The sequence below is a fragment of the Diuraphis noxia genome, unplaced genomic scaffold (genome assembly GCF_037042655.1).
Source record: "Diuraphis noxia isolate RWA-SAM2 unplaced genomic scaffold, SU_Dnox_SAM2 contig0004, whole genome shotgun sequence".
Taxonomy (NCBI): Eukaryota; Metazoa; Arthropoda; class Insecta; order Hemiptera; family Aphididae; genus Diuraphis; species Diuraphis noxia.
In genome coordinates this window covers 62,389,463-62,402,901 of record NW_028301714.1, presented here as the reverse complement: position 1 = coordinate 62,402,901, position 13,439 = coordinate 62,389,463, and the positions used below count along the sequence as shown (strand labels likewise).

Below are 13,439 nucleotides of genomic sequence, written 5' to 3'. Positions count from 1 at the left end.
GAAAATCTAACACATGTAGATATAACATTTTTTTTTTTTTTTATTCTGAAAATGAAAAATCTTAAACCTAATTTAAATTTCTTTTGAAAAATTCAAAAAAACCAACTTTTAAATCAGGATTATAAAAAACTTTTGATTAACACATTCATTTAAGTCGTATTCCTAGTTAAATTTTACAATTTTTTGAAATCTCGTTATCTTTGTTTAGTAAAAGTGATTCAGTCGTAAAAAGCATTTTGGATTTATAAGAATTTTTAAATGGGTATACTTGTTAAAAACTAAATATTTTACTTTATACTGATTATTTATTTTTTTACCAGTTTTCTCCTGTCTTTTTTTTTAATATACCATATTGCATATACCTATTTAAATTGTATAAGATCATAATATTAAGTAATCTCCTGCAATTTTCATCATTTGCGTTTCAGTATTGAGTCATTAGTTAATAATGGTGATTATAGGTATCTATGACCTTTTCGTTCAGTCATGTGCACAATAACAGCAGTTTTAACCACAATTCAGTCATTACGATCCGGCTGGAATTGTTTTCCTTAACGAACTTGTACGTGCAAGGAACACATTTCGTTAGCATCTCTTGGCCTAAATTTAAAAACGTAAACAGCGCGCATTAATCCCATTTGGTAAAACAATAACAAAGTTTTGCTATAGAAAGAGAGAAAAAAGTATATGTACGTCGTTAATTAAATACTTCTCGTCGTAAGATACAGAACACTGCTTTTTAAAATCGTGAATGGGGTCGGATCTCGGAATATGGAAAGGATTTCGTGGATTATTTTAATTTCTGCGAAATTTTTTTTTTTTTTTCATTATTATTCCCCGTGTAATTAGACAAGTTTTTATGTTACCTTCGAATGCATTTCTGCGTACAGCGTTTTATTCTTCGTATTATTACAAAACGAAGATGTTAAAATTTATTGGTAATACCTCATTGTTTTTTTTTTTATATATAAACATTTTTTTCAATCACTCAAACGTGAAAAAATGAAAACTGTATTTCAGTTACGTAACAATAGTAAAATCTTTATATTTTATTGTTCGTAAATTATGACAAAATATGAACTAAATAAAATATTGATCGAAAAAATAAAAGAAAGCTGCAGTCACTTGGTTTGCATGTCAATAAAAATTGTCTTACTTAAATTTGATGAATATACCTTCTCAAAAAAACGTTATTTTTGTTGAATACCAAAAGAATGATTCTAGAAATAATTCAAACGTCAGTAAAATAGTTTTCAACGTAAGCATAAGTATATATCTTTAATATTTAACGTCAAAAAATAAAGACCATTTGAATACTATATTTTTGTTTTTATAACTTGAATGTGCAAAGAAAATAACACTGGGATTAATAACAAAAACTGAGTGTAATTGTGTGAACTTAATACGTAAATACGAACCCATTAACAGACCGACTAATTTATTAGCTTATCTGTTACGAAACGTTAGAAAATTATTCAATTATTATGTTAAGGGTTTTATAGTATAAGTATAATTCCACATTAAAAGTCTCAAATAAATATGCACACAAATATTACCACTATGTGTGATAAAAAAAAAAGAACATCTTTGAGTTAACCACTAAAGCAAGTAAGATCAATTCGTATTGCGTGACTTCAAAAATTGTACAGTACAAACATACTTGAGGCTTCTCTACTGACGGGATACAAATATAGTACTTACAAAACAATATACATACCACCAACATAACGAACAATTATGTTTTATTTTTTTTTTTATTCGAATCGAATTCTTAATTTATTACAAAATCAAAACCAAATAACATTTTCAATTATTTGCATTAACCTGCGGAGGTGTATATTATAGGTGATATAGGTGTAGGTATTTACAATTCTTTGTCATTATTCATTATACACCCACGGCAATACTTATGCGATTTCTACCATAAATTGTGGTACATCATAATTAATTAAAACTGTAATACGATATTTACCGCAATGTTTTCCGCCGTTACGCAATGCAAAGTCTATATATACTGTTATTTTTATTAAATTATTATTGTGTAGCCAGCGCAATCATCAGTACGTAACGCCAAAACTCGAAAGATAATAATAATCTAACGGAAGTCGTGTCATATATGTATAGTATATGTATAATGACTATAATGTTTATATATATATATATATCAGTGTGTGTGTGTATGTTTCCGCGGGTGCGTATAGAACCATCATGTTATATATACCATCTCCAAGATTACGGGCTTTATAAATCAGACTGGATAAAAGGGTACTGCTGAAACTCTATTACATATACGTTGCTCTGCGTTGATACGGTCGACTGTGTGTCAGCCTTTCCATTCATTTTTGAGGCGTTAAATATATTATCTTCTATATACCTACTATACATGTACACATAGAATCTGAAAAGGTGAACTGACTGACGGACATTCGGTAACTGATGTCTGCAGTGAAGAATATAGGATAGTAATAGACTATAAGTATATCTACGTTATAATTAAACTATGTCTTTCGTATTCTAAGTTTCGATAATAATCGGAAAATTCGGAAAATTCGCTAAAAATATAAAAGAATTAAAAACTAATTACAGTTTTGTGAAAAAAAAAACCTTCTCAACAACCAACAGCTTTTTTTATACAACATTTTTAGTCCCTGTAATAAATCAACTTGACTCCTCCGTTTTAATTTGTGTGTCAACAAAAATTTCGTAGTAAGGGTGACTCGTTTTAATAAACACAGTAAAATCCTTTACTCTGCGCAGAGCCTTTGCCATGATGGGGGACTAATGTAGCTTTTCCTCACTGATACACACGTGCCTACACACTATGCACACACAGACACACCCTTTCACCTCCAGTGTTCTATTTAATATGCCAGGTCATGAACAACGCAAAAATAAAATATTATCGGCAGTTTGACAAAAATATGCTTAATACAATACTGGCAACTAGAGATAAAATATCATTCGTTTGAGGTATATATTTTCATAAATGGGAAATTACACACCAAACGAATGTTTAAATTAAATAATTTCAAAAATAAAAATAAATTCCACTGATCGACAAATTATAATTTAATATAAAAATAATTTCCAAGAGAGTTCATAGATTTAATATTCCCGGTAACATTGGAAACACATTTAAGTGAGATTTAAAAAACCATAAATAAATGTTCCGAGTAAAAACTGGCATAAAACTCCGCTGACACCTGGTGTTCGATTTAAGCTCTCTCTCTCTCTCTTTTTTTTTTTTAAATAATTGACGTACGTTTATTGTTCGTGATGGTGTCACTATTGACTGACGAAGCTATCTAATAAATTGATGTAATATCGTTTGCAAAAATGTATCACCTCTCTAATACACCGTATTGGTTGATAAAAGTTCACTGAATCTATACATTTTTATCAATTCGAAGAAAATAATTCAATGTTAACGACCGAAGACTTGTGAAATATTTATAAAAACTACAAATCACTTATTCTTTGTCCAATTTCATTCAATCTCGTCAGTTGTCCAATAATTCGATTATGTACGTAGGTATTCTATTCTGTGGTACTGTTTAAATAAGTGACTGAAAAATAAAATAAGACCATTTATTATATTTAAATAAAATATACCAAAACAGTAGCCTAGCTACTATGCCTAGGCTAGTTGCATTAATCTGTCATACGAATTTTACTAATGCTATAAATACTATGCTCCGATTAATACAGACAAATATTTTAAACCTAACCTAACCTAAACTAACCTAACCTAAATTATGTGCAAAATTGTATTTATAAAATCCAGCTTAACAAAAATCGTTTTTGTGTAAACTTGAGTTTTCAATTGATATATATATTAACTGCCTACCTTATTATACACCTATATAAATATTTTTTTTTCAAACAGGTGTTGAGTCTATTAAGCGTAATAAAGTTCTACAATATGGTGCGATTGGGAGTTACGTGGAAAGGTCCAGAAACCATTGAACTGTGATGTAAAATTTCGGGACCAGGGCGTTATCCCGGTTCCATATCTTCGGCAGAAGACACTGATACGACTCTATCCTCGAGCATGGACGATTTCTTATAATGAACACTGATAAATATTATGTAAATGTTGTTGTATATTTGTTTTGGTTGAAAATAATTTTTGAAAAAACCAGTAATGATAAATAAAAAAATACTTTTTATTTTTAGGTTGTGTTCAACATTTAATTTTATAATATGTAACAATTTATTATAATTACAGAAACCTACAATATCAGCAAAAATTATCGTATAATACAAAATTATAGCTTTTGCATACTTTCAAAACAGACTAAGATAAAATTGCCTCTCATGTCATAATTTGTTAAGCAAATTTTTTTAAATAATACACATATATAAGATAAATAAATCTGCGAAATACGTTATGGTTGAGTAAATATTATAATTTTTTATTTGAATTCCATCTCAATTAAACTAATTAATTCACGCTTACCAATATTGATATATTTATACATTATTTATTAATAAAATAGATAAATACATTTTTTTTAAATAAATAAATTTAATGTAAAAGACTTTTAAGATAGAAGTTTAATGTACTTGTAATACTTGATACAATATATTAGAATGTACACAATAAAGTGTACGTTTACGATAAATAACGACCCCATGGGGAGAACATTTTTTGGAATGCTCACAAATATTTCTCTAAATTTATATTATGGTATTTTTTTCTATTTCTGGCATTTCCTCAACTTCTTTTATCCTCTACGACCAACCTATCATTTTGCCTTTCGGTTTTTTTTTTTTTATTATTATATGCTCGAACATTGCTCCCATCATTAAATATCTTAGATCAAATTTTTTTTTTGGCTGGTCTAATACCAACACGGTCTCTTAACATAATATTTTTAGAGTTGAAGGATGTCATTACAATCCATTGTTGGAATATTTCCTCGGCATTCTATATATATATATTTTTTTTTTTAATTTTATACACAACTGAACTTTAAGTTAAAACTTTTCACTAATCCGAATACGTACAAGAAAAACATCACGGACCATAATAAAAATAATAATATAGAGTTTGAAACGTACAAATATTCAGTATTCCTTTATTTATCGATAATCGGTAGTATAAAACAAACGATTTCAAAGAAATATGTTTACACGAGCCGCGTAAATAGAGCGCAACGCACAACAATCAATTTATCATCATCGTTCACTGTCACGAAATTAATCCTTAAAGAGAAAATAAAACACCATTAAATTGGCAATTTTCATCAATAAAATTCCCATTTTGACCGGATGGCAAACGAGAACAAAAGAAGAAATTGGTTAAGTGTAAAGAACGATAACAAGTCCCCCGAAAGATCTATTACGGGCGCCGATGATTAATGGCGTTATTATTTTCTAAATAATTATAATGATCACACACGTCCACGTCGCAACGTCGTCTGCCCTTGTAGCTTGATTTCTTTATTGCGATTATTGAGTCTATATATTATTATTTTAGGACCACATAACATACCCGCTATAGTTGGTCATAAATCCTATATTTATTTATTTATATATTTCAACACCTAATGGCAATTAACAAAGGCGAATACATAAATATTGGTAAGTATTAGATGACAAATTAGTGTACATAAAAAACATTATAAGTATAAAGCTAAAGTACTGATAGAACATAAAAAATAAAAATATAAATAATGTACATATTATTATAATTAAGTAAAAACAAAACGTTGTGTCTAAGATTTATTCTACTCTTTACTTTTAACTAAAATTCCAAAAGTGTTGAGTCTGAGTCTATTTTAATCATATTTCTTTGGGTAGGATCATTACATAGATAATTTGTTCTACGAGTTCTGATTTCAAATATTTGTTTACTACGGGACCCATTTCTAGGTATATTAAATTTAACCCTTCCGAGTAGATGGCTAGTATCGGTCTTCCCTAAAACTAAATTATTTAAAAACCTTATATCTAGCATATTTCTTCTAATTTTAAGGTTAGATATGTTTAAAAATGTCGATATCGATATGTAGTCATGGGGTAGGTGAGTCATTTTTAAAATATATCCAGCGAACGCAAGAAATCGTTTTTGAACCTTTTCAATCCTTCGGATGTCTTTCTGAGTGTAGGGGGGCCATAAAACAGAGCTGTATTTCAAAATTGACCGCACCATTGATGTATATAATGTTAATAGGCTATATGAACCTATATTTAACCTTGAGTGATACAAAAAGTTTCAGAGGTGAGGGAGCTGCTTTTACTTGTTCAAAATCAGATGTTAAAAACTATAACTATAATAAAACTATAATTACATAATTTAGGTATTACATTTCATAAAAACAAATTTAATATTATTGAAGCAATAATTGATTTCTTGTAATACGGACGTGGGTATAATACAAAATAAAAACACCAGAATTAAACACCTATACCGATATGCTGACTATACCCTAAAGCATTTTCGTATTGGTCAAGTGGTCAAGGCAAAAAAATCTGAACATTTTTGGAAACGCCAAAACCTCCTCCCCCCCCCCCCTTAGCAGTGTCTATGGAGTTAATACAGGTGCATAGATATAGACGGGCAGTCGCATTATAAATTTATAACAATAATAATAATATGTTATTCGTATACATATACGTACAAATGGAATGAGTGCACCACACAAAAACGCAAATCCTACCCCATTCGCGGCGAATTTCGCGTTAGAGGATTTAACCTTCGGTTATTTTTTAATTAGGGTTTGGGTTTATCTCGCGTTGTGTGTGTATGTGTGTGTGTGGGTGGAATGAATCTTAGGAATACCACTAAGTATACGACGCACAATGCACCATTGTGTCGATTGGTTTTACTCGAAGGGTTTCACGCAACAATAGGACGTATCGCGATGATATAGGTAACATATATTAAACGCACATAACGGACGTCGTCCGGTCATAGAAAAAATATAGTATTATCTATTATATAATATTATTGTTTCACCGAATGGTATCAATGGCACCGCTGCCCCCGCCGACGAATTTCGAAATTATTCTGGATTGCATTTCCACTCGGACCGATGTCACGATATCCAAACCACGGCCACCCCGCGATAACGGATACCGAAAAAAATCGAAAACCTGACACCTATATTATAATACAGCCGCAGGTGTATACACCGATGATGATAATAATAATAATAATATAATAATAATTGTTTCAATATATCACGCGTCGACGCTCCGCACCACCGAAACGCACACCCCGTCATCGCCTACGTCATTCAATCGATCGTCGTATTATTTTTTTACCCACGCTCGTATATTACGAGTTACATAAAATATTATATTATTATCCACGTTCGAGAAAACGTACGTCATAATAATATATGATACGATATAGTGATATACGATAACGCGCACAAACGATTCGCCTCGGCTCGCGATAAAACGTTATTGTTTAAAAAACAAACGACACGATGGCAACGTAAAATTTTGGACATTATTGGAACTCTGTATGTATGTAGTAATTGAATACTGGCGCAAATATTAACCTACACAAGTCCAACAATACACCCCGTCAAAAACAAATTATTATAACTCGTCTCAGCCTATAATATTTCATTGAGTTTTTTTACTCGTCCTTCGCACTCAATGCTTATAGAAAAGTATCAGTTTGCCGAACGTATTAGGTGATTTAATTGATATAAAATCCGATTTTATAATTTATAATAGTAAAATTGTTAAAAAAAAGTTGTGTTTTTGTAACTGCGGTGCCGACTGTCGCGTCAGGTTATGATGGTTAAATTTGTATGCTTCCAATATATTATTATGATTAAAATAAATTAGAATAAACGCTTAAACGCTATGCATTATATTATTCGACTTTCTAGAAAATATCGCTCTTGATTTAATCAGTTTATACGGGTGGAAAAACGGTACTTCAGGCCAGTGCCCCGAATAAAGCTACTGCACCTCATTCTTCACACTTTCTTCGGTTTGGATAAAAAAAAATACAATCTATATGACGGGTGTAATGAATCAAATTATAAAAGCGTATGCAAATTCGGAGTTTATACAGTAAATTTATACTGATGACTTTCATATTGATTATCTTTCTTGAACGTTTCTTAAATTCAATGCAGTTGAGTTAGCGCGTATATAATATTATAATATATAAACGACAGATATTTTGTTATCACACCTCACTCCCTTTATCGTAAAAAAAATGTCTGTCCCGAGCTTCCGGCAAACGAGACACGATATCATAATATATTATAATCGTTCATCGTGGTCGGGCAAACAAAACGATACACATTTATCAAACTTTGACCTTTTTCTGTTATTGTTTAAGAAAAGAAAAACGCCTGGGTGATTTATATATTTATTCACAATAAATATTCAATTATCTTTAACGTTCGCCGTATACCTACTCGTAACCATTCAAATCCTTCGAATCCAAGTTTGGTATTTTTCTTAGCAATACTGTCAGTAAAGGGCGGATGTTCATGCTCCAAAAAACTTAGCTGTAAAAAATTTTAAAATATGCTTTTAAATATGCTTGATAAAACGTCATTATATGCTTAAAAAATATACAAAATATGCCCAAAAACATCATTATATTCCTAAAAAAAAATGTAAAAATATACTCAAAAACATCTAATTTACTATGGAATGGAATTTAATAATTGTTAAAATTGTCAAAAACTTTAAATCAAAATAAAATAAATGAATAATTTAAATAAAAATTGATGTGTTTGTATTCGTCTTCTTTTATTGTTGATTTAATCATAAAAATTAAATTATTATTATTATTATAATTATTTTTTTTTTTTTGTTAATGTAAAATATATTTCGTTATACTTACTTAAGTAATATGCATTACACTGGATAATTATTGTTTTTGAAATATTTTCAAAGTGCAGAGAACGTCGTCTATCAATCAAAAAATGTTTATATTTGGAAAAACTTCGCTCGACACCTACTGATGTGATAGGTGCGTATTTAAAACAAGTTAAATCATCAGCGTTAAGTGATAAGTTCTACCCTGATGGTGTTATTTCCGCTATTTAAAATTTTTTAAATTTTTTAAACTCAGCAATTCCTTTATCCTTTTGATTGCTTTAAGACTCTGTTCTACATTTTTACTATATTAATTGCATCAAATAAATTCATATCCGATTTTTCAAGATTTTCAATTGCAGTAGCTAACAGCTTAAAATTGGATTTTATGTAATTTAATTTATAGTAATTGGCCCATTAGGTACTTCCAATCGATAACATTTATTAATAACAATACAATTTCTAAAATAGTTATTCAATGTTAACTCTCAAGTAAAACCTTAAGATACCGAAAAAAGGATCAAAATATGCAAATATATGCACTATAAATATTTTGCTTTCATTTTCTATACATCACAAAACAAATTTTTATTCTACTCTGCCACTTTAATTATCAAAGGAAAAAAATGCAAATGCATGAACATCCGGCCTTTAACTATCAGTTTAGTTTATTGTTACGAGTGTAATTTTTTAGTAGGTTATATACGTATCATGCATTCTTAGTAAATAAGTTTTAAAAATCACCTAGGTGATAGAAACAAAGGAGTAGCAGCTGCAAGAACACATCGTTTAACCATTCATAATTAGATAAACATATTTTCAAAAACAATTAATTAATATTCAATAATATTATATTAATTACTTTAAGGCTGAGATTTCAATTTACTTTGAATTTATCTCCATATTTCCGATTTTATTATTGTTTCATCATATGTTTCATGTATTTCAAATTAGAACAAAAAGTTTTAGTTTTGTATTTTTTTGACAATCTTCAATTGTTAGATTATTTTTTCAGAGCATTTTAGGGTTTTATGGTATTTAACACTAGGCCAATTTTTTTTAGATTTTTACTTAAAAAAATGACTATAGGAAATAGGAATACAAGGTTTTTGAATATTATTCATCGTAAATTTCGAATGGAACATTACGAAGTAAAAATTTGTGTAACGAGTGGCTGCGGATAATTAAATGAGAATAATTTTTTTCAGTTTAAAAATGCAGTACTGCAAAATTTTATAATATTTACTAAAATCATTTTATTTTTTTTAGACTTGTGTTAATTAAATAAATGTAAATGCATTTTATTAATGCATTAATTTAATATTAAGAACATACAGGGGTTTTTTATGCCAGTATTTGGTTTTTATGCAATGAAAATCCGACACGTGTAACACATTAAATTGCATTTATACACCTATATATTTGGGGTGTGTAAAAAACTATAAGTACATTTTTATTTTAAGCCCTGCAATATATAAATATAGAGTTGTGAATATAATACTCCTCCGATAGGTTTTCGTGTTTTTCTTCCGAATTTAGCATCAAAAGCACACGTCATGATCCATCTAATCCGTCTTCCAATGCGTTGTACTTCTGACCAAAGTTTTCACATGCCTTATTATATATTTTATAGTAAATTACCTCCCCGTGGTATTCGTTGTCCAGGGAATTGTTTTACAGAATATACAATATGTATAAGATATATGTAGAATATAACATAACACATTATGAAACATCAGATTCTGTATTACAAAGAAATAAATACTACGAGGTTGTTTCAGATAAACATTAGCATTTACTTCACGTAAACTATGTGTTTGATTTAAAAATGTATAGATTAATTCGTTTTTGTTCCGTGTTTGCCGTTTTGATAATATTATAGAAGATAAACTCCCAATGAGTAAATTAAAAAAGAAAACAAAATTTAGCTTACGAAAATTACAAAATAGTATTTGCTATTTTCCTTGCTTTAAAATAATAATACTTACTTTTGCGAACACCTTTTTGCAGTTAATTTCTTAAGAGATTACTAGTATCCAAATAAATTAAATTTTAATATTGGTTGATAAATCATAGTACCCGTGCTGTCGTGCTGATACAAAACACATAAGCCATTTGACATAACTGTGAATACTAAAAATGTTATGATTAGTATTAATTTAAATTTAATTTTTGTAGAACTAATATTCGTTGACCATTTTTAAAATAGTAAATAAATTTTAAAATAACTTTCGTTAATATTTTAAACTTTCTAAAAGGGTCAAAAACTTTTAACCCTTGCCTTTAGATATACATTAAACATGCATTTATAGTATAATTACGTTGAATATTAAATTGTTGTAGCATATTTTGTTCTAAATAAACACCTGCAGGCGTGTACTTCGTTATTATTTTAACTAATTAAGGTTAATGGGTCGAAAGTGTCTAGTTTTTTATATTTAATTAAAAATGACAAATTATTTGAAAAAGTTTAAGTGTATCCCTTTTGTTAGTAAGTTAGTACAGAAAATAAAGCCCTATAAATTTAACAGTTAAAATTTAAATATATATTGAATATAACCTAATTCAGTTTTAAAATTATGAAATCTGTATTTCTAGCTCGGAAAAATTTTCATTGCCCAGGAATAGGGTCTCAGTTCGGTTATGAAAAAGAACACCACCCTATTGATTAAGAACGATAGAGTAGTAGTTCCTTTTTTTTTTGTCATAGCATAACATGCTTAAAACTTTATCACTCTATGAGTCTGTGACAACTGCTGTCAAGGTAAAACCTTTTTATTTTTCATTACAAATTATTATTTATTTAATTTAAAACAAAAATGCGAATATTAAATTATATTTTTTATGTTTAATTGTGAGTTCTGAAAAAACTCATGAGAAATATTCAACATAATACAGAAATGAAGATTAAAATACAATACTTAGAAAGAAAACTAACTAAAATTTACAAGATTCAGATACATTTTTTAATGTTTAATTACTGAATTAGATACTTAAAATAGAAGAAATAATTTTTTACCTATCATTAAAAAAATCTGCATTTTTAAATAAAATGATACTTTAAATTTAAACCTAATAATCTCTAAATGATTATCGAAGAAAGTGTTTCAATTTCAAGCTTAAAATTATTATAATACGTAGATAGTGATGTGATCCACCCCATTTTACCTCAGAGACTGGATGGACGCCATAAATAGTACTGATTTCTCGACATCAACTAATTGCATGGTGTTCTACATAATAATATATTATTTGAAATTTTATGGATATGAGGCATTATTGAGGCAACGATAAAACCATCATGATTTTATAATTTGTTAAATCATATTTTTAAATGTAAATTAATGAAATAAATATAATTGTCAGAGAACCGAATTGAGTTACTAATTTTGAATTTGAATAGATACAATAAATTATAATTATTTAAAAAATTTGTTTCATCTAGTACGCTTACAAAAGGTTATTACTTATATATACTTATTAAAGGTGCGGATCCACGGATGACTGGAATAAAATTATAATAGTGAAATATGTTAATTTACTTAAATATTCTATTTATGGCGCTAGAATTTGTTTCATCCTTCACTCAAACACACAAAAACAAACTAACAAATCGAGATTAAAACGCAAAATCGTTATTACCTGTACCGTTCCAACATTTTCGTAGTATTGTTCTCTGTCCGGGTTGAGGGTGAATCTAATTAAGAGGGTCATAATGACAACCCTATGTTGGAGTAGCAGGTTTTGCAGCCGGCTCGAAGCCGACACAATCTCGGGATCAGGGGGAGAAAAAAAGCAAATATCTATTACAAAAATCACATTACATAAAAAATATAGTCTTTTTTTTAAACGCCGTTAGACTTTGCGAATCGGAATGAGTGTGTGGAAAAAAGAAAAAAATACATCGAATCATTTTCCGCCGGGCACAATTACTATTATATAATATATACACACGTACTTACCTATTATACTCTTGTTTCATTGCAATACATGAAAATCGATCGAATAACGCAGCAGTGGTTATTGTTGAAGTCAAGACGACACTCAAACCATACTGATGAGTTTAATTGATATAGAGGTATATATACCGAATCAGCGTTTTCTAAGCAACTACAGACCACCTACATCGATAAATTAAATTAGAATGCCCCATGCAAGGAATATAATATTTAAATATCATAAACGAACTATACAAAGACGTGCGTCATCTTTGTTACATGTGGTTAGGTTAGGTTATACGTGCCACCAACATTGTCGAGAAACATTGTTTGCGCCTAGCGAACAATAAACATAAGATGATGACAACATTTAACTATAATATAATATCGTAATAATATTTATTGCTGCGTTATACGAACAGAATTCAAACTTTCACAACAAGTGAGGAGTACAAAAAAATATATTTACACCTTTTGTAATTTTAATAATTTGATATAATAATAACATAATAATGTAATATAAATCATTAAACTTGTCGAAACCTGTAACCCCTTAAAATCTGCCATCACGTACAACGGGCTTGGGTTGAACGTAATGTGCAGGACTGGTGCTTACGTCCACGCGTGACCCCACTCAAATATACATATATATTAAAAATTTAAAATGGTTAATATATATTGTGCTGCACATCAAAACGT

At 29.0% G+C, this 13,439-nt stretch overlaps 1 protein-coding gene and 1 long non-coding RNA gene across 9 annotated transcripts in view; one reads left to right on the top strand and one right to left on the bottom strand.

Moving 5' to 3' along the window:
* Positions 1–4,175, top strand: part of LOC107169663 (uncharacterized) — a 133,911-nt gene extending 129,736 nt beyond the window's left edge. For all 3 annotated transcript variants that reach the window (XM_089226521.1, XM_089226518.1, XM_089226520.1), the window contains one exon: positions 3,887–4,175. In XM_089226521.1, the coding sequence (XP_089082647.1) occupies positions 3,887–3,973 (87 nt within the window). In that variant the 3' untranslated portion in view covers positions 3,974–4,175. The remainder of the gene's footprint in view (positions 1–3,886) is intronic.
* Positions 1–12,862, bottom strand: part of LOC107169664 (uncharacterized) — a 207,410-nt gene extending 194,548 nt beyond the window's left edge. For 5 of the 6 annotated variants that reach the window (XR_016191547.1, XR_016191544.1, XR_016191545.1 and 2 more), the window contains exons 1-2: positions 12,765–12,862; positions 12,445–12,605 (exon numbers count right to left, since the gene is read on the bottom strand). This is a non-coding gene — a long non-coding RNA (uncharacterized LOC107169664). Of the gene's footprint in view, positions 1–3,121; positions 3,567–8,393; positions 8,487–8,827; positions 10,936–12,444; positions 12,606–12,764 lie in introns of those variants that run through there. The other variant, XR_001506256.2, reaches the window with a different exon arrangement.
* Positions 12,863–13,439: the final 577 nt, after the last annotated feature.